Here is a 21220-nt window from a genome sequence, read left to right as displayed (position 1 = left end):
AATAAATTTAAAATTTGGCCTATTTTTTTAATCGTTTCTTTTTCAGAGCAAAATTACTATATTAAACAGCCAAGTTAAAAATCTGAAAAAAATATAGACTTGTTCGCTGATGTATTATCTGTAAACTACTGCATTTATAAATATGGGATCGGCACCCATACATTTGTAACAATTTATTTTCCGGAGGCATGCACGCCCTCGCGATGCCCAGCTAATGAACTGCTTGCAGCCATAGGCTAGAAGGCTGCCCGTGGAAATTCCCCGTTGCATCTGATGTCACCATACTAATCATCAAATGATTAATACCTTAAGGAACAGTAAATATCTTATCTAAAATTATTTTATTATTGTCAGCTTAGCTAAGAGGGGAAGCCCTTCACAGTTTATACTGTAATATAGCCAAGTGTTTGATGATAGCAAGGCTGGGTAAGGCAGTAAACTTTATGGCAGTAAACAGATGGCAGGAGAGAAAAATAATCAGTTTGGGTTTGAATTTCGCGCAGTGACGTGACTTCTATACAACATGAGTGATGGTAAAGATCGCGTAATATATAACAAGTGTTTAAATCCATTTACCTTCCTAATCACGCTTTTAAAAAGAAAAGTACACTAAGACGCGTAAGTCGCGACTTATTGATAAAGCTCAATTTAAAGGAGTCTTTGAGTGTGCAAATATGTGATTTGTTCCGTAAAAATCAATCAATTTCCGCATAGGTCAGGTGAAATTATATGTGAAGCTGGTAGTTCTTGTGATATTAATAAACATGAATCAAATGAAAGTGCGGACAGAGAAAGTGATTATCCCAGTACTTCTTCTAGCAGTTCTATGGATACAGTGCTAGAAATCAGTAATATTGTGGAATTAAACAAGAGTTTGATGTCAATAGAATCCCCTATCGAGAAAAGAAAGATACAACAAAACGATACCCCCATGAAAAGTTTCAAAAGTAAAAGGCTCCCTAGCTCCCTAAGTTTTTCATGTAGAAGATGCATCATCATCATCATCCATTCAAAAGTCAGCCATATTTTATTTTTGACGGAATGCAAAGAAAGGTACAACCTGAAAATTACATAGTTATTGCAGACTTTTCTGAAAATTATTCATTTGTAATACAAGATTCAATACAAGGTGCACATTGGAACATATGCCAAGCCACAATATACAATACAATTTTAATTTTACTTCCTACTTTATTTTATTTTATATTCTCTTATAGGCCTATTAATATTATATCAGAATTGTGACCGAACACGAGCGCTGCTCATTTGGTCTCAAATTTTGTTAATACTACTGCAGCTCCTTTTTTATATTGATTGTATTATTTTATTTCTATTTCTCTTGTTTGTAATTATATTCTTTATTCTGTATATTTAAATAAATAAATAAATCCTTTCGTAGTATATTTCAAAGGAGATACAGAAATTCGTTACAAAAGTAATGTCATCTCAGAAACCATGAAACATGACACCGATCCCTTTCACTTTTTTCAGTCCGAAGCAATCAATTTCTTAAAGCAAGAATTCAACAATATGAAAAAAATCATCTATTTTTCCAATGGATCAAGTTCAAAAAAAAAAAAAAAAATTTAAATAATTGCTTACATAAAGACGATTATGGAATTAGTGCTTAATGACACTTCTTTGCAATGTCGCATGGTAAAGGTCCATGTGTTGGCATTGGAGATACTGTTAAAAGACTTGCCACGAGAGTTAGCCTATACAAGATCCTATAACAACACCAAAAAAAAAACTGTTTGATTAGTCACAAAAAACATTTCTAACGTGTCATTTATATTTTGTCCATTCAATAAGCAAAAAACTACACAGAAAATTTGCAGGCCAGATACCATAATCTAAAACCAATAACTGGTACATTAAAATTATATTCTTTCATTCCGTTGTCAAAAACTGAAGATTTAGTAAAACAATTTTCTTTCAAGAAAGAAGGTAGGCGAATGAAAATTTAAAGTGTGAATGAAAAGAAACATTTGAAAAGCATAATGTACAATTATTTGAAGATATCATAATAAGTAAATTAGCAGTGTTTCCTCGAGTAACTTGATCCGTACTGGGTGTAATGTTGCAACTTTCAGTCAATTATCCAGCGCCGATAAACCTCTTAGCGCGCTTTAACGCTTCCCGTCCACTGCTGCTGCGCCAACCGCTACACATTCTGTCATAAGTAATTAAATTTCCATTAAACTATTGGAGATCCCACTCTGATTTTTTCTGGAATTATTAAGAATACTTCAGTGCACCTAGTAGGCATTTTTTTAGATTTTTAATAGGGCTATTTCACATTGATGTATATGTTTTAAAAATTGAATTATAAAAAAATATTTGAAATAATTATATTAAAATTAGTTAGTAAATATTTAATAAAAGACAGTACTTTAAGCTTTTAAATGCATTTTTCAAAAAAATTTTAACATCAATATTGTCAGAAATATGACGCTTTAAATGTTGCATTGTGTGACATTTTTAACGAATTTTAACATGTAATATTTTAAAAACATGTGGACTTAGGAGGAAATAAAAATACACTTGTTGGTTTATGAGACCCATAGAGTTGATAAAAAAAAATATAAACGCAATCAGAAATATGAAGGTCAAAATTTGTATAATTTTGTGCGATTTGACGTGGAATGACTCTATACTAGCTAGAAGAAATAAGTGTAGACAATAGTCATTGAAGTTCCACTCTTAACTCGTAAACAGTCCACCACTGTGAAGTAACGGTTAGCATGCCTGACCATGAAACAAGCAGGCCCAGGTTCAAATCCTGGTTGGGACAAGTTATCTGGTTGAGGTTTTTTCGGGATTTTCCCTCAACCCATTAAGAACAAATGCTGGGTAACTCGGTCCTGTACTCATTTCGTCAGCATTATCACTTTCATATCATTCAGATACTAGATAACCACAGCAGTTGATAAAGCATCGTAAAATAACCCACTTAAAAAAAACTCGTAAACAAAAGCTCTGACAAGAGAATGATATGGGGATGTTATTTGTCTCTTTTACAAAAGCAGCCACAATCTGAAATCAAGTTTAATTAGGAAAATATTCAAAGTTGGCTTTGAACACTCCTTCCTTTTCACACTGAAATAATTTACTTTTGGACTATGGTTTTGTTTGTCAGCATTTCAATTTATTGTCAAGTGTATATTAATAAATATTTATTTGCACAAGTATTTTCCTTAAAATTCATACCAGTATTCAATAGTCTTAATTACAATATAGCCCAACTACTGCAACAATAAATTGTCAACATCCTATGACATACGAAACATGAAGTGTCAGAATTTGATGACAATTCTACAAATACAATATGTAGAATTGTCACAAATGAATTGACACTTTTCTGTTTCATAAAATGAAATATGTCAGTCTTGACAAATTGTAAAATTTTGCCTGTCATGGTAAAACTTTTATGAAACAGGCATCTGACAGAGTGTCATGAAAATTCTACAAATTGTCAAGATTTTTCGTGACAGGTCAAATGTTTTATGAAACAGAAATTTGACAATCTGTAGAGTCGTCATTTGTTACTTGTCAGAATGACATTTTTACTATTGTCACAGTCTAGTACAGTCACGAAGCTCAGTACATAGGGAATATGCATCCAGTGACAGTTGAACTTTAGTTGCTAAGTGGCAATGCTAACATACTTAGACCACAGTCTAGTATATACAGTCACGAAGCTTGAGTTGTGAGGGTGCTAGGAACAATAGACTGTGCTGGTATTATTTCGCATTGTCTGTAATGAGGCGATATTAGCGATGCTAGTGGTTAGCAACTATCTATGGATGCATGTTTACTACGTACTGAGCTTCGTGACTGTATATACTACTGTGCTTAGACTTCAACAAACAAAATTTGATAATACAATCTCAAGGGAAAAAAATGGAACTCTCTGCATCATAATCCACAGTTAATTCCCGATTTACCACGAAAATCATCTGTAGCTGCATTTAGATTAGCAACAGGCCATGACTGTTTGGCCAAACACCTGTATAGAATTGGAATATATCAGTCCCCTAACTGCTCATTGTGCAACTCAAACAAAGAAATGGATTCGGAACTCCTCAAAAACTGTGCTTCAGTGGCTGACCATGATAATATCTTTGAAAAAATTGGAGTGCAAGAGGTCAAATGCCTGGCATTAGAAAACAACAACAACTTTAGTTGCTAGCCATTAGGATTGTTATTAACGCCTCATCACAGACAATGCGAATTAGTATGGGCACAATCTATTGTTCCAGGACCTAGGTCCTGATTGTTCCTAGGACTCTCAGTTACCGCTTGGAGCGATGTATGGCAAGAAATGCAAAAAAAAATCACCTCAAGCTTCGTGACTGTATGATAAGACTGTGCTATTATCACAGTGTAGTATATATAGCCACGAAGCTTGAGTTAATGAGGGTATTAGGAACAATAAACGATGCTGGTACTGTTTCACATTGTATGTGATGAGGCGTTACTAGCAATCCTAGTGGTTAGCAACTATCTATGGATGCATATTCCCTACGTATTGAGCTTCTTGACTGTATATACTAGACTGTGCTATGATCAAGTTTTATGAAGGTAACAATCTGTTTTCAGAGCCTCCTAAAAATCCCTCCGAACATTCTCTGCACTCCAACCAAAAACGTTTTGACTCCCACAGTCGTAGGGGCTGTGGGTTTGTATCTCTGCTGTCTGCCCAGCGAATAGGGATTATAAAGAATGGACACTGAGCGAATTTTCCTGTGTTTTGTTTCTCTGTGCGCCAGCTTATAGTTCCACTTTCAAGCGCTAGAGGTTATTGTAATCGAGCATATGCTAAGATAATAATTGAGAATAGAGTTGAGGCACAGGATCCAAACATCACCTACCTTATTGCATAATCCAGTAATGCTTTGCTTCAAATAAATTCAAGTTAACAGCCTTTCCTTATTTCTCCGTGACAAACTAGTTGTAATAATAATATTTTATATTTCAGATATCATAAATTATATTATAAAATAATATAATACATTATAAAATTAAGTATCGAATTCGTTTAATATTTGTTTATAATACAATATAAGTATATGGTTTTACTTCGCGTAAGAGTTTTGTTTTTCCATTTTCAGTGCTATCAAATCATTACATATTTTAATTGTTGTTGGGTTCAACGTCTCAACTCTTATCATAAAGGAACTCTAGAGTCTAGACATTACAGTTAATGACGGATTTATTATTTTATGGATCCAATTTATTTTATTTGAGTACATAATGTGCCTAGATATATTAATTATATGTGTTATATTTCTGCTGTGTCGACTGCTAGCTGGTGTGATGTCAGCGCCAACTCTAGGGAGGAAGCAGAATCTCACGCTTTAGCTGGCTTGAAGGTCACTGAAATCAGTCCTGCTACTTCAAAGGTACCGACGTGAAGTGTCCATTCTTTATAATCCCTATTGGCTGGTCTGCCCTGATGTAGTGACATGACAGAAAATATTAAAATAAGCCGTCCCCATCAAAATAGTAGCTACTTCTAATTTCTTTTTCGTATTTCCCGGCAAGAAAATTATATCATTTTCACGCATTGATAAATAAATGTCGAAAGATACGCATGTAATATACGTCACAGTCTAATATCTATTAGACTGTGATATACGTATTGTATATTGCATTATAATATAGATTATAACTCTGTTCTTCTTTGTGCCCTTCTATGCTGGATGAGTCCGTTTGTATGTTTGTTGATTTTGAGGCAATGTAAACTAAAACGTATTTGCATGTAAATAAGCGCTGTACAATTATTTAACGACTGTTTCCGTCAGACAATAAGTATGTTTACTTTCTATGACAACAGATGTCGTTCCATTCATTCACTATCTGTTATTTGTCTATGCTATAGTCCACATTGGAAACGTGGGCGGATTGACTCAGTCTTCTTGAGACTTTGTGTGTGGGTTGCGGAGATAAAGGGTTAGGTTAAGAACATAAGATTACAGACGAAGGCAGTAAGAAACCGATGGTTGTGTTATCAATTGTCTGTTGTGAATGACAATGTTAGGTTAATTGTGTGTTTAACCTATTTTCACAATTAAAAAAAAATGACCATAACATTGAATGTTGTATCCAGTTTACGATTTCTTTATGGTCATACATCTATGAATCATGATTAGCAATTGTGAAAAAAACTTCAAGACATAAGAAATGAATGACGATACTTTTTAACGTAGGAAGTTTATACTTTTGTATTTTTATTCAGTATTATCGTGTGTACAAAATGTCTTTGCAATCAAGCAGCGTACCTGTTGGAATTAGTCTTGTTCAAATAGGAAGTGATAAATGTTGCCAGAGAGCTTTTGTGAACAGAACATTATGGTAAGTAGAAACGACGACATTCATAACTTTTTGTGAGGGTACCGGTACTGCCTTTCATGTGATTTCTTCAAATTGCATACCGGTAGGCTTATTTTACAAAATGATCCTAGGCTACAGAGAGGATAAGTAAGCAATGTCCCAGTCGTAATTGAAACCATAAAACACACATAGGTAGTCAATAGGCCTATATTAGTACGTTTTCATGGAGTATTCAAATCGATTTAAATACCGGTACTCCATTAAAATGTAATAATTAAGTATGAATACTAAAGATCACAAAACCTTTTAACAATTGGAGCCAAGCTGTCTTGCTAGGTTAGACGTTAGGATATACGTTTTAGGGGGTTTAATTTCTGGGAGATGTTTTAATACACGCACACATAACTTACCTTGTTGTTTAGTCAGCTGTCCGAAGACAGGTCTGAGCCTCACGAGTGGTACCAGAAGGCACCACTTATAAGGCAACTAGGCAGGAGATAATGAGGTAGGATGATCAGTTCCTTTCCCCCTCCATTGCATACATCGCTGACTATACTATACTCGGGACCTTCGCGATATACTCAGTTTCTGGAATCTTTAGAGTATAGGAGATGAAACAAGCCCTTTGTGCAAATTGTAAGTGGAGGAGGCCAGTCCAATAAACGCTCTGGGGGAAAACATTTCTTGAAGACGAGCGTCTAAAATACCACCTTATCTATCACATGCCACGCGCATCTTATCCCTTAGCGGCCGTGAGCCAATGCAGTCTGCAGCACACTCCCACACTGATAGGCTCCGTTCATTTGTTTGTCATCGGCTCCAGCCAAATGCGACAACTTCCTGTACAGATTCCAGAAACGGAGTGTAACTACATATTACACTAGTCAGACTTCAGATGCATGCAAATAATTGTTCTTCCTCAGACACATACCGTCAAATAAGGTTACTGCCTGACAATATCGGTACCATAGATGTAGGCTTACATATCAGCAAGACCCTCAATCAGGGGATACACATAATTTAATATGTATAGCTACTGTATACTCTTACTATAACTCTAAGCCTAACGTGTAGGTTTTAGGAGTGTAAATTCTGGGAGACGTTTTAATATAAAATCACTGTAATAGCCTAGGCCTGCATCAAGGATCACTCATAATTTATGATTAAAAAGAGAAAGACGGAATTCATACTGTAGCTGCACCACATACTGAGCTTTATTCAGCTGCTAGTTTCTCTTGCTTTGAGTGGTAATTTAAAATACATTTTTCGAGTTATTTTTTATTTTTCCATTACATTAGAAAATCAATAATTTCGACTGAAATCTGAATGTATTGCATACCTTGCATTCAAGGAGAAAACGCCACTGAAAACAGACGTTTTCTTGGAATGTTAACGCTAAAATCAGTTTCTTTAGGAACAAGTGCATACTGCCGGAGCCACCACCTTTTCACATATAGCCTATGCCAGTTATGCATTAACTCATGTGTCTTCCACGATTGTGGAGCTAACAGGATGGGAAATAAAAACTCGTAACTTTTATCTACCGGTACTCTTTTCATTGATTAAAGTTCTCGTTAACACTTTGTTAAAAACATAAAATTTACTCTGTCACACGTTAAAAGTGTTAAAATTGTTAAAAAGGTATTTACCTTCGACAGACGGCCCGTTTCGACGCTATTTGTCGTCGTCTTCAGTGTCTCTTCGTTAAAAGTGTTAAAATTGTTAAAAAGGTATTTACCTTCGACAGACGGCCCGTCTGTCGAAGGTAAATACCTTTTTAACAATTTTAACACTTTTAACGTGTGACAGAGTAAATTTTATGTTTATACTCTTTTCATCTCTTTTTCTCCGTCTCTTCTCACTTTCTGTCTTTAAGGGCGTTTAAAGTACAGGTAATTATTTTCTTCTGTGTCAAATTGAACGTTGGTTACTATGACGGACATCATTGAGGATCAGTGACAGGTTAGGTTTGGTTTGTTCAGGTTTTTTTCGCCTTGCATAGGCCTATTATACGTTTTTTTGGAAGGTATACCAGAAACCTGAATAAACCAAACCTAATCCATCACTGATCCTCCAAACCTAATCCATCACTGATCCTCGATGATGTCTGCCATACTGACCAACGTTCAATTTGGCACAGAAGAAAATAATTACAGGTTTTCTTATAATCCTACAAAAAATATAGGCTATTTTATGGGTTAGTATGAAATATTACATTTTTATAAAAAAATCCATTCATATTTCAGCAAACTGATCTCAAAATTTTTAGATGAATTATGTAAAATGCTGACTGCTGCATATAGGCCTATACGATTCATGAGTACTATGAACAATTGGCGAAAGATACCGAGAGAAGAATAAAGAAGTGTATATAGTGTTTGTGGACCTAGAAAAGGCATTTGACAGAGTGGATTGGAACAAACTGATGGACATCCTGAAGAAAATAAGTGTGGATTGGAAAGGCAGGAGGCTGTTCAGTAATCTATATATGAAACGAGTCGGAGTCAGGATGGAGGGAGAAATGTCTGAAGGAAGTGAAATAGAGGAGTACTGGTACGACAAAGATGCCCTTTATCATCTACCCTGTTCAGCATCATCTTGGAGGATTTAGTAAATAACTGTTTTCAGGATATGGGAGGAGTGATAATAGGAGGAAGAAGAATAAGTGCATACGATGATATGGCGTTGTTAGCAGAAGAGGAGATGATACTAATATCCAGTTGCAGAAACATTATGATCGGATTTTGATCGATGGTTAACTGGAGTTTGACTGGCAATCAGTTGCATTCTTGTTGCAGAAATAGCAATCTGTATATATACACACAAATTTTTTGCTGGTCAAATAGGCCTAATGATTCTCCAATCAAGTTTATTCTCTGTTATGTTTAGCGTATATAGCCTATATCCATTTGTTATTCTTTTGGAAAATATTCTGCTATGGATTCTTCAGATGAAATTTTTTAAATTTATGAGCAAGAAATATTGTTAAGGCAACGGAATATACAAAGACAAGATGAGTTGTTATATTTTATGTTTGAAGAAAAGTTTGAAAACGATTTAGGTTAAGTAAAGAATCTTGTTGTTTGGCACATAAAAAATTAAAAGAAATATATGTAGACAAACTAAAAGAAATTATCCTCTGTCTCTAATGAATTAGCTTCTAATTACATTAAGAAATTATGTAACTGGGACCTTTCAGATAGTCTTGGATGATATTGTTGAGGTGCATAAGTCTGCTGTCTGCAGAGTGTTAGAGAAGTTACCCATGAACGTTCTTTATTAGCAGAGACTTATATAAAGCCTCCATATTCTGAAAAGGAACGTCTTGAAATTCACAGAGAATTTTCAGCCACACCTGGATAGGGAATGTCTTGAAATTCACAAAGAATTTCCACGAGTAGTTGGTTGTATTGACTGCACCCATATCCCCATTATATTACTTGGTAGAAATAATGCCAAACTCTACTGGAACAGAAAAAGTTTCTTTTCGATAAATGTGCAGGCTGTGTGTACATCATCATTAAAGTTTTGTAATGTAGTAGCCCTTTGCCAAGGTTCGACACATGATAGCACGATACTCCTCATGTGCAGGTTACGTGCTGGGTTTGTGATTGGGGAAATGGAATCCTATTAGATGATAGCAGCTATTCTTGCTCTATTTTCTGCAGACATCTCTGTCTAATCCAAGGACTGAACCAGAGGAACTATACAACACAATTCACATAGCCTAGCCTATATGAACATGGAACTGTAGAGAAGGAGCATTTGGGGATGTGAAAAGGAGAGTTCTATGTTTATCAATGGGTCTTAGCTTCAAGCTGAGTAGGAAGCAATCAACTATGCTTGAGTGTATTATTGCATAATTTCTTTATTTTGAATAATGTACCTATATCCATCCACTATATTTAATATTAGAGATCTATCAGGGAGCTAAAATTTGGGTCTCTTGGTTTCTTCTTATTGAAATCATATCATCTTGATCTCCTAACCTCTAAAAAACATATAATAACAAATTTAATGTTTATTTACTGCCGTTAAACAGTTGAAGGTTGTATTGTGAGCTGATTTGGCGCTGTTGCCATATTCATTTCTCAGTCAAATCGACAATCTGTTGACCATAACCATCTGATTGTATATTAACTTTCCTGCAACTCAATCTGTCAGTCAAGTAAACGAGACATCAATTGATATCCGATTACAACCTGATTTGATCAACGTTTTTGCAACTGGCCATATGGAATATGCGACTGGAGCTAAATGGCAGCTGTGAGCAGTATGGGATGAAGATAAATGCAAACAAGACGAATACCATGGTTGTCACAAGAAAAATAAATAAGGTAAACTTGCGAATTCTAAATGAGGCAGTAGAGCAAGTGGACAGCTTCAAATACTTGGGATGTACTATAAGCAGTAACATGAGGTGCAGCCAGGAAGTCAAAAGGAGGATAGCAATGGCAAAGGAAACTTTTAATAGAAAAAGAAGCATTTTCTGCAGACCTCTGGAAAAAGAACTGAGGAAGAGATTAGTGAAGTGCTTTGTGTGGAGTGGCATTGTATGAGGCAGAAACATGGATGTTAGGACGAAATAAAGAGAAACGAAGAGAAGCATTTGAAATGTGGATATGGAGAAGAATGGAGCTTGTGAAGTGGACAAACAGAGTAAGAAATGAAGTTGTGTTGGAAAGAGTGGGTGAAGAAAGAATGATGCTGAAACTGATCAGAAAGAGAAAAAGGAATTGGTTGGGTCATTGGCTGAGAAAAAACTGCCTACTGAAGGTTGCACTGGGAGGAATGGTCAACAGAAGAAGAGTTCAGGGCAGAAGAAGATATCAGATGATAGACGACATTAAGATATGTGGATCATATACGGAGATTAAGGGGAAGGCAGAAAATAGGAAAGATTTACAGTGGGTTTACAGTGAAAGACCTGCCCATGGGCAGAACATGTATGTATGTATGTATGTATGTATGTATGTATGTATGTATGTATGTATGTATGTATGTGTGTGTGTGTGTGTATATATATATATATATATATATATATATATATATATATATATGTATGTATGTATGTGGTGGAGTTTTGTGTTTTTTGCATCTTGAACACTGATGAAATGTCAATATCATGAAAGAACTTCACATTGACACAATTGCCGCTTGTATCAAACAATACCGTCAAAATTGAAAATTATACTTGAAAAGAATGCCCTCAGCCCACTAGAATGCCTAAATAGATTCTATCATTTATGCTTCACAAGCTCTCAAGAATTTGGGACTCTATGAAACTATGGTAGGAGGCCATAATGGATCCACTGGAGTCTAATGCTTGATTTGCAAATGTTTATTGTGGTGATGAATTGAGGATGATGATGTAAAACATATTGCATTATTAATATTTTTCTATTGCATATCATATAGAAGCTCATTAAAACATCTTTCAGTGTGACCTCTTTCAGCACTATATGTAAGAGTTGTGGTTCAGAATTTCAAATTTTGCACATGACTTGTTGCTTGCTGAGTAAATCAGTAAAAATTTTGTTAGTTAGGCTGAAGAGAGGACCGATGGTGTATGCGGTTGTGTGTAGACTTGATAAGATACTGTACTTGACAACTGAAATCATCCAAATGACACAGACGTGACAGACTTGTTGTTGATAATGTTCTGTCATACTTCCTTTCTCAGATTAGATTCCGATAAAAAAAAAAAGAAAAAAAAAGATTAGGTATGTGTAAAGATTGCATCATTTTTATTATTTTTTTTAATGTGGATTTCTGATTGTTTTATTGTTTAGCTAAAGTCCTTTCCAACCCTTAGTCTATTCAGAACACACATGGAGATAAGACTAATGGCCCAGTTGAATGAGAATGCAGCAGGAAATCAAAGTTTTCAAATCAATTCAAGTTATTGAATTTAATGAAGGCTTTATTTAAAATTCCGCTATTTATCCTATCACAATATCCAATTTTGTCAAGTACTTTATTATAATTACTCATAGAAAATTTGCTCTGATAGCATCTTTGACCAACACAAATCTCCAAACACCTGTTAGAAATTGACCATTTCTGACTAGTGGATTCACACATAATTTTCTCAGTAAACTTCTGGAATTTATCATGTTTTACGAATTAAGGGAAATTAATGATAATACGTCCTCTGATTGAGATTCTGGCTGATATGTACATCTTTTGTCAGGCAGTTCTACATCTCATTACTTGACGATATATGTGAGTGAAAGAAAAATTGTTTGTATGCATCTGAAGTCTGACTAGTGCAATATGTAGCTAGTCGGCGATGTATGCAATGAAGGGGAAAAGGAACTGGCCACCCTACCCCATTATCTCCTGATCTAGTTGGCTTGTAAATGGTGCCTTCTTGGTATCACTTGTGAGGTTCATTGTCTTCATACAGGTGACTAAACAACAGTGATAATACAAAAGTTAATTTCGAAATAATCTCGGAAATAGGCCTACATTTTTTTTAGCATCCCTCTTGATCGAAAAAAGTAAATGTATAGCATGCCGTCTGTACAAGGACACACACTTGTATGTTGTGTATTTACATTGTATATGAGCACTAACTGTCTGTACTTAAAAAAGTGGTAAGGAATGGTATTAAAAAAGTAAACATTAAAGTATAGGCACATAGTGTGTAATTCCAATTCTAATTTCAGGAACCAAAAGATTAACGATTTCATACTTTTTTTTTATTTACAAGGTCGTAGCCTAATTACTTTTAAGGGAGAAGTCAATAATGTTTAAACAGTTTAGTTTGTGCCATGTTTAAAAAGCTTCGCCTATAATCAATAACCCTAAACATTAATAACAGAGAATGTGTTTAAGATAACGAAACCAATATCTGATTTTATCTTCATGGAATGCAAGAAAGGCATATATTTGACTACCGGTATGGGTGTTTGTCTTCTAATGTAAGTAATACAATGCTGCCATTTATGAATGACTATATGCCAGTCTTGTATGCGCTTTGCAAAGAATAAGAAGAAAGAAGTGGCAACTCTGTGAGAGCAAGATTGGATCTATGTATTTCGCTATATACATTTCCAGATTCTTCAGTATGGCATACCATTATGGGGCACAACAAGTAAAATTACGGAAATTTTTAAGCTACAGAAGAAAATTGTAAAAATTATTAAACAAGTACCTATAAGCTTAAGGTCGCATTACAGAATTCAAAATTCTGCCTGTGCCTTGTATATACATTCTAGAAACAATATCTTTCATTCATAAAAACAAAGCAAAATTCAAATTGAATTCAGACTACCACATGTATTAAACAAGAACATAAAGTCATATCCATTTCTCCGCTCATAGAATTACCACAAGTCTTAAATGTATTTTACATAGAGGCATAAACATGTATAATAAAGTTCCAAGCGCAATAATAAGTAGTAAACAAAATAAATTTAAAAGCATAGTCAACAGGTTGCTGCTGCATCATATGCCATATACTGTAGAGGTATTTGTCTTGCATGAAAGTATTAATATGTAATTGTGAAGGCATGTAGGTCGTTGTTGTTGTTATTATTATTATTATTATTATTATTATTATTATTATTATTATTATTATTATTATTATTATACTATCTTAGTTGTAATTCTTCTTAAATCGTGTCAGCAGGAGCCTGTTTCTCAAAACTCATGGACTAGTAATACTAGTCTGTACAGTAGTAATATTAGTTTATTTTACAAGTCTGTGTTTCTAGAAACTACAAGAGTAAAGTAGTAGTTACCAGTTCACAGACTAGTAATATTGGTCGATTTCACCAGTTCATAAGTGATTCTGTTTCTCAAAATACTAATCTAGTTGATTATACTAGTATTCAACAGGAATATTCCTACAAGACTCTAAAGACTGGTGATTTCTATATTATCAGTTACCAGTGACAACCTTTCTCAGAGAATCAAAACAAAATATTGTATTTATTTTTTTAATACATGTGGTTTAGTGATCTGACTGAAGTGATGAAGTTGTTGTGAGAAGAGCTAAAACTATATCGAGAAAGAACAATTATTATTCCTTACGGGAATGCTGAAAAGCTTGGAGTCAGCCTCGGTAGCGTACTTGGTATAGCGCAGGCCTTCTATACTCGAGGTTGCAGGTTCGATCTTGAGCTAGGTCGATGGCATTTAAGTGTGTTTAAATGCGACAGGCTCATGTCAGTAGATTTACTGGCATGTAAAAGAACTTCTGCGGGACAGAATTCCAGCACAACGGCGATGCTGATATAACCTCTGCAGTTGCGAGCATCGTTAAATAAACCATAATTTGAATTTTGAAAAGCTTGGAGAGTTGTTAAATATAGTGGAACCTGCCATAACAAGACATATAATAGAAGTCATGCATTATCAGCAAAGCTTCAAATACTCTACAAATTGGGATGTTGATTATTTTCCAATGTCATCAGGCCTTTCTGTCCTAGACCAGCAACACATGCAGAATATTTTCCTAATAATCTAATACCAATTCATCAACTGCAGTGAATTTTGCTGGCTTTTCTCCTCCACTGCCAGTTCTTCTGGCATTGTCAACTTTAGCCTACATTTTAAATATAAAACGACACTAATTTATGAATAGATCAAATATAAAACTGAAAAAAAAAAAAAATTAGCGAATTTTTCATCAAGTTATAAGTGACATTCATGTCGGCAGTAGACCCACTAACTACATAATATGTTTATATTATGATACCACAGTCTAGTATATACAGTCACTAAGCTCAATACGTAGTAAATATGCATTCATAGATAGTTGCTAACCACTAGGATCGCTAATATCGCCTCATTACATACAATGTGAAATAGTACCGGCTCAGTCTATTGTTCCTAGCACCCTCACAACTCAAGCTTCGTGATTGTATAATATACTAGACTATGATGATACTGTGAACTTGAATTGGTACTGATCAAAGTTGCTTTCTTAATGTTGGGCCAGTAAGTGTCCCTAACGTATGCATAATCTTTGTTCTGAGGTACCGTATCAGTTCCACAGCCTCACATATTACAACATTTTTTGTCCATTCGTTTACTTTATAATTTTTTCTTATTCTGCTTGAAAAAGCACCGAATAGTAAGTATATCCTTTGATTCATTAATCATATTGAGTATAGTTAATTTGCTTTCAATTGATGGAATTTTAACCGAAAAGAGAAATCAAAACCAAAACACAAAAAACTGAGCCTTCTAACCTCAAATAACAATACCTACCAAAGATTATAAACAAATGAACTCAATCAGCTGACTAGTGAAAGAGATCATGTGACTAGTGAAAAATTGTCACAAGTTACTAGACTGGTAAAATAGTTTCAGAAACAGAATCTACTAGAGCTGGTGAAATATACTCTGGTAACTAGTAACTGGTGAACTACTAAACTAGTATTTTTGAGAAACAGGCCCCTGATGTCCTGCAATAACAATGTTACACAAATTCATAAATATGCTTGTAATACAGGGTGTCCACCATGAACCTGACACATTTGGAATTGCTGTATAATTCATACTGCTTGGGGTAAAAAGAAAAGAATGCATGCAATATCAAGAGTAACTCACCAAGTTTTATTAAAAAAATCAGTACACCTCAACATGAGATCCTTTCGTTGCACGAAGAGCATCTAGCCTGAATTCAATTTCCTGTCAGGTCTTCTGAAGCATCTCAGGCGTAACGGAATTGACGGCATCTCTTATGCAGCCGCGTAGCTGTTGAAGATCACGAATTTTGTGCCTGTATACACTTTGTTCTTGACATATCCCCACAAGAAAAAGTCTAGAGGGGTAATATCCGGTGATCGAGGTGGCCATCTTGTCGGTCCATCACGCCCAATCCAGCGACCGGGAAATTGTGTGTCGAGAAATTCTCGAACGATCAGGCTCCAATGTGGTGGGGCGCTGTCCTGTTGAAAGATGACGTTCGGCTGCAAATGCATTAACTGAGGCACAACAAATTGATCCAACATGTCGAGGTAGGTATTGCGCGTAACTGTTTGTTCTGCAAAGAAAAAGGAGCCGATGATCAAATTGTGCATCAATCCGCACCACACATTTAATTTCGGGCTGTCACGAATGTGTTCCACAATGCAGCGTGAGTTTTCTGACCCCCAAATACGCGCATTATGTGTGTTGACTTTGCCCGATAAATGAAAGTGGCCTCATCAGAAAAAGCAATGCGAGTTAAAAATGTTGGGTCTTCATCAATGTGCTGTAACATGTCGATAGCAAATGCCTGCCTCTTATTACCGTCATCTGGCTTCAGTTCATGAACCAACTGCAATTTGTATGCATGAAACCCAAGAGAGCAATGCAGTATCTTATGTACTGTGGACTTCGGCATCTCCAGTTCTCGTCCCGCTTGTCGAACTGACTTGCGTGGACTTCGTTCATACGCCTGTCTCACTGCTGCTACACGCTCCTCTGATACGCGCACATTACCGCCACCATGCAATTTCACCACACTTCACGTTGCCAAAAAGTGCTGTTTCTATGTCTTAATGGCGTTCCGTGATGGTGGGTCCTTCTGGAACACGCGCCGAAAGTTGCGTTGCACTTGAATCACCGAATTTGTTTCAGCATACCACCAAAGTCTACTATATACAGTCGCGAAGCTCAATACGTAGTAAATATGCAAACATTAGATATTTGCTGACCACTAGGATCGCTAATATCGCCTCATTACAGGCAATGTAAAATAGTACCGTCACAGTCTATTGTTTCTAGCACCCTCAAAACTCAAGCTTCGTGACTATATAGTAGACTGTGATACCACTAGATCGCTTGTGCTCGCTCTTGCGCTGTTGCCATTTTGACTTAAGCTACCGCAGCGCCACGTACAACCTCTCGCGCGGGTTTTTAAAAATAGCCAACGAAATTTCCACAGTTTCTCTACATATTGCAGTGCATGTTACCAACTTATTTCCATTCATTGATTTTTGGCAGCCAAATGAAATGTGTCAGGTTCATGGTGGACACACTGTATAATCAGAAACTAGATTAAAACCTAGAAATAAGATTGATGAAGCCATGATTTGTAAAAATCTTTATGGTGAATAAATTACCACTACTACTACTACTACTACTACTACTACTACTACTGCTACTGCTACCACTACCACTACCACGACCACCACTGCTACTACTACTGCTGCTGCTACTACTGCTGCTACTACTACTACTACTACTACTACTGCTACTGCTGCTGCTACTCTTACTCCTACTACTATTGCTATTGCTGCTACTGCTATTACTGCTAATAGTACTACTACTGCTACTGCTGCTACCACTACTGCTACTACTACCACTGCTACTAGTAGCTACTGCTGCCACTGCTATTACTGCTACCACTGCTGCTACTACTACTACTACTACTACTACTACTACTACTACTACTACTACTACTACTACTGCTGGTGGTGCTGCTATTATGATAGTTAAAAAAAATGCTTACCTTTTCAAAGACGATGTTTAAAGTGTGGAAAGATAAAATGTATGCACTGTACATACACGAATACAATTGCGCGCGCCCACGCACATACATACATACATACATACATACATACATACATACACACACACACACACACACACACACACATTCGCGCGCGCATATTTGTCAAATAATGTATGAAATGTAAGGTTTATAGTATTCGTATTCATTGTTTAATAATGGGTATATTATAAGATTTCTGCGACCTTTCCGTCATTTTTGTCTGCCAGAAATTCCATTTGGACTATGTTTATCTCCAGCATTGAAAACTGATACTCAAGCTACATATTTGGCTAATCGTGCACATCATAATCTTACCCACTCTGTATGGTTTATTAAAGACATAAAAATACTTCTTATCTAATTCCAAATTAATCAGTGCTTAAAGAAACTAGGAATTGCTATCTGATTTAGGATATTATTATTTTTGTTTAATTAAATAGAACACATGTAATGAATTCATTTATAGGTAATTATAAAATGCTTTAAAATAACTACAAGACCAGTGGACTTAGGTTCGATTCGATTCCTGGGTGGGAAATGGAGATTCATTTCTACAGGAACTGGGACATGTTCTGTTTCTTGTTGAGAGGACAGAATGGGCCGAATGTCCTTCAAGATATATTGGATGGGTGATGATGTTCATTCATTCATAGTTTTCTCTGGTGAACTATTAAGTTATTTAAATTAAATAATTTTCTGTTCAAGGGTAGTTCTTTAACTGTAAACCCAGCATTCTCCAATCTTTCATGATGATGATGATGATGATGATAATAGGCAATAATAAAGATGTAAGTATTTTGATTTGTGTTTTTGATCTGCTAGGTATCGTGCAAGTGTGTTTATTCTAACGTATGCGGCCTACTCATGCTACCACCTGTCTCGCAAACCAATCAGTGTGGTAAAGAATGTGCTAAATCAGAATTGTAGTGATGTTACTCCAACACCTGGTGTGGTCATTAATGCTTCAAATAAGAGCAATTGGTGTGATTATGCTCCATTTGGTAAGTAATATTTTGCATATATCGTTTTGTCAGTAATTTATTATAATGTTAATTTATCAAATTCTGGACAGAGACTTCGTAAAAGTCCGTGCTTCTGGAAGAAAAAAGTGACGATATTGTAAATGATTCATCATAAGCTAATTTTAACATTCTAATGGAAAGGGTTGATCATTTCTGTACCTCAGAGGTAATGTATGATAAGTCCAATTTTTTTCAGTTTTGAGATTCTAGCACCAGCTTACTGGATTCCTTAAGGTGAGATCTGTCTGAAGGTACAAACTCTGTTAAGTCCTAGGTACAACTGATTTCGGATTTAATACATTTTTTCAAAAGAAAATGATCATATATTACAGGTATACCACGATAAGTCTTGCATAACTCTGTTTACTTCTGTGCTTGTCTTATAATTTTCAAGATAAACTGTGGTTCCACTATACCGAAAATAAAGTGAATAGGTTTGTAACTTTATCAGTTATGAAAGAAAAACATAACTGATATTTATGTGATATTTATGTTTTTGCCTGTGTCCTAAAATGGACTTATCATGTTACAGTACTCTCAGATACAGATTTTAAAGTAGGGTAGCTATTCAATACTGTCATACTACTTCTTTTCATGCTGTTCATCCTCAATTTCTCCTCTCTGCCTTTGCTTTCTTCCCCTTTTCTTATTTTCCTCTTACTTCCTTTTCTCGTTTTCATCTTATTTTTCTCTTCCTCCTCTTTATTTTCTTTATCTTTTTCTTTCTGATTCTCGTATCTCTGCATTATTTTTCTTCTCCTCTTCCTGATCCCTTGTCTCCCTTTCACGTTCTTTTTCCTTTGTTTTTTTATCCTCTTCCTTCTCCACTTGTGCTTTTCTTTCACCACTTGTTCTATCATTTCCACGTTCCTTTGTCACTTAATCCTTTCCTTTCTTCCTCCTTCTCCTGTTCCTACTTACTTGCTTATGTCTCTTTTTCTTTTTCTTCTCTGGTCTACATTTCTTTTATCATAGTCCTCCCTTTTTCTTTTCTATTTTTGTCTCTTGCTCTACTCCTTTCTGCCCTTTCTCCTTTTCTTCTTTCTCTTGTAGCCCGCTTCTCTTCATTCTTCTCTTTCTTACGTTTTCTTCCTGTTTTTCCTTGTCCCATTTCTTTATTCGTTTTTTTTTTTTCATTTTTATTATCAACTTTTTCTTTGCTTCGCTTTATCCTCGTATTTCTCACAATCCTACTTCTTCCCATTCTCTTTCATCTCTTTCTCTATGAAATCCTTATTATGTACTTGATGCTGGCTAGGGTTGCCAGATTTTAAAAATATAAAAGAGGGACATTTTACTGCATTTGATATAAAGGTGACTAATAATGTATTAATATAGTGTAGTCTATGGGTGATGTGAATAAAAATCAGTAATTACTTTTACTTTCTGTATGTAAGTAATTACTTATGAAGAAATAAGTAAAATATAAGTACCTAATTAGTAATCTTTTACCTTAATAAGTATTTCTTTTACTTACCAGTAAGTCTTATTTACTGAAGTCTGCGTACAAGTACTTAAGAATTATCAGTAATTACTTAAAAGTGTGTGAAAAAGACAGTTTACTGATACTTATAAGTTAATAGTGGTTTTGTATTTTGTATGACATTATCTAATTTAAATTAATATATACTTGCGATCATTGGCGGCTTGTGACCAATTTTCTTGGATGTTCAAATAATTCAGAAAAATTATTATTATTTTTTTATTATTAAACTTATTGTAGGCCTAAATACACTGCACAACTGCAGTTTTGAAATGCGGACTGTATTGGGTGTGATTTTTTGGAATTAAAGAAATACGCGAAATGTCTGACAACTTAATTTTATTTGCAAAAAAAAAAAACATAAAAATATAAATCTCACGAAGGTAGCCTAGAAAATGAGTGAAATGTTGCAAAATCTAATAATTTCAATGAAAAGCTTCAGTCACGAAATGGAACATTTTTTTTTTTTGCACAAAATACTCGCGAAAACAAACAGGCAATCGTTTCAAATAAAATAAAAAATTGAATTTGGCTGTCTTCTGAAGCTTTACATCAGCTGTGAACAGCGATCTTACAGCGTCTTTGCAGACACCAAAGAGTTTGCATATTACTTCTAATTTATAAGTTCTCTGAATCAGACGAGGATCACAATAGTTTCGTTTCAACTTGTCTTGTGCTGTGGTTTTCTCTCATACATTGACAGTAAGCGCCCCTTCACATGAAGCCACCATGGTCGCACCATCAGGTGTTTGCATTGTTTCAAATTTATAACCTTTGATACGTGGTGGTGGCCGCATGTCTGGTGGCGCAGCCAGAATTCCTGTTGGCAGACAAGGCGATTTTTCAAGCGGCCAAATTCAAACCTAGCTCTTCAGATGAGACGTG

The 21220-nt window shown here is 35.3% G+C and overlaps 1 protein-coding gene and 1 long non-coding RNA gene across 7 annotated transcripts in view; one reads left to right on the top strand and one right to left on the bottom strand.

The window, feature by feature from the left end:
* Window positions 1–7530, bottom strand: part of LOC138706284 (uncharacterized) — a 46495-nt gene extending 38965 nt beyond the window's left edge. Inside the window, exon 1 of the long non-coding RNA XR_011333948.1 lies at window positions 6747–7530. This is a non-coding gene — a long non-coding RNA (uncharacterized lncRNA). The remainder of the gene's footprint in view (window positions 1–6746) is intronic.
* Window positions 5779–21220, top strand: part of MFS16 (major facilitator superfamily transporter 16) — a 62658-nt gene continuing 47216 nt past the window's right edge. For 3 of the 6 annotated variants that reach the window (XM_069835388.1, XM_069835385.1, XM_069835386.1), the window contains exons 1-2: window positions 5780–6357; window positions 18653–18831. In XM_069835388.1, the coding sequence (XP_069691489.1) occupies window positions 6191–6357; window positions 18653–18831 (346 nt within the window). In that variant the 5' untranslated portion in view covers window positions 5780–6190. Of the gene's footprint in view, window positions 6358–18652; window positions 18832–21220 lie in introns of all 6 variants that reach the window. The other 3 variants (XM_069835384.1, XM_069835382.1, XM_069835383.1) reach the window with 2 other exon arrangements.

Source organism: Periplaneta americana, chromosome 9 (genome assembly GCF_040183065.1).
Source record: "Periplaneta americana isolate PAMFEO1 chromosome 9, P.americana_PAMFEO1_priV1, whole genome shotgun sequence".
NCBI classification, from domain to species: Eukaryota; Metazoa; Arthropoda; class Insecta; order Blattodea; family Blattidae; genus Periplaneta; species Periplaneta americana.
Note: the sequence above shows the minus strand (reverse complement) of the source record. Positions and strands in the feature narration are given on the sequence as shown.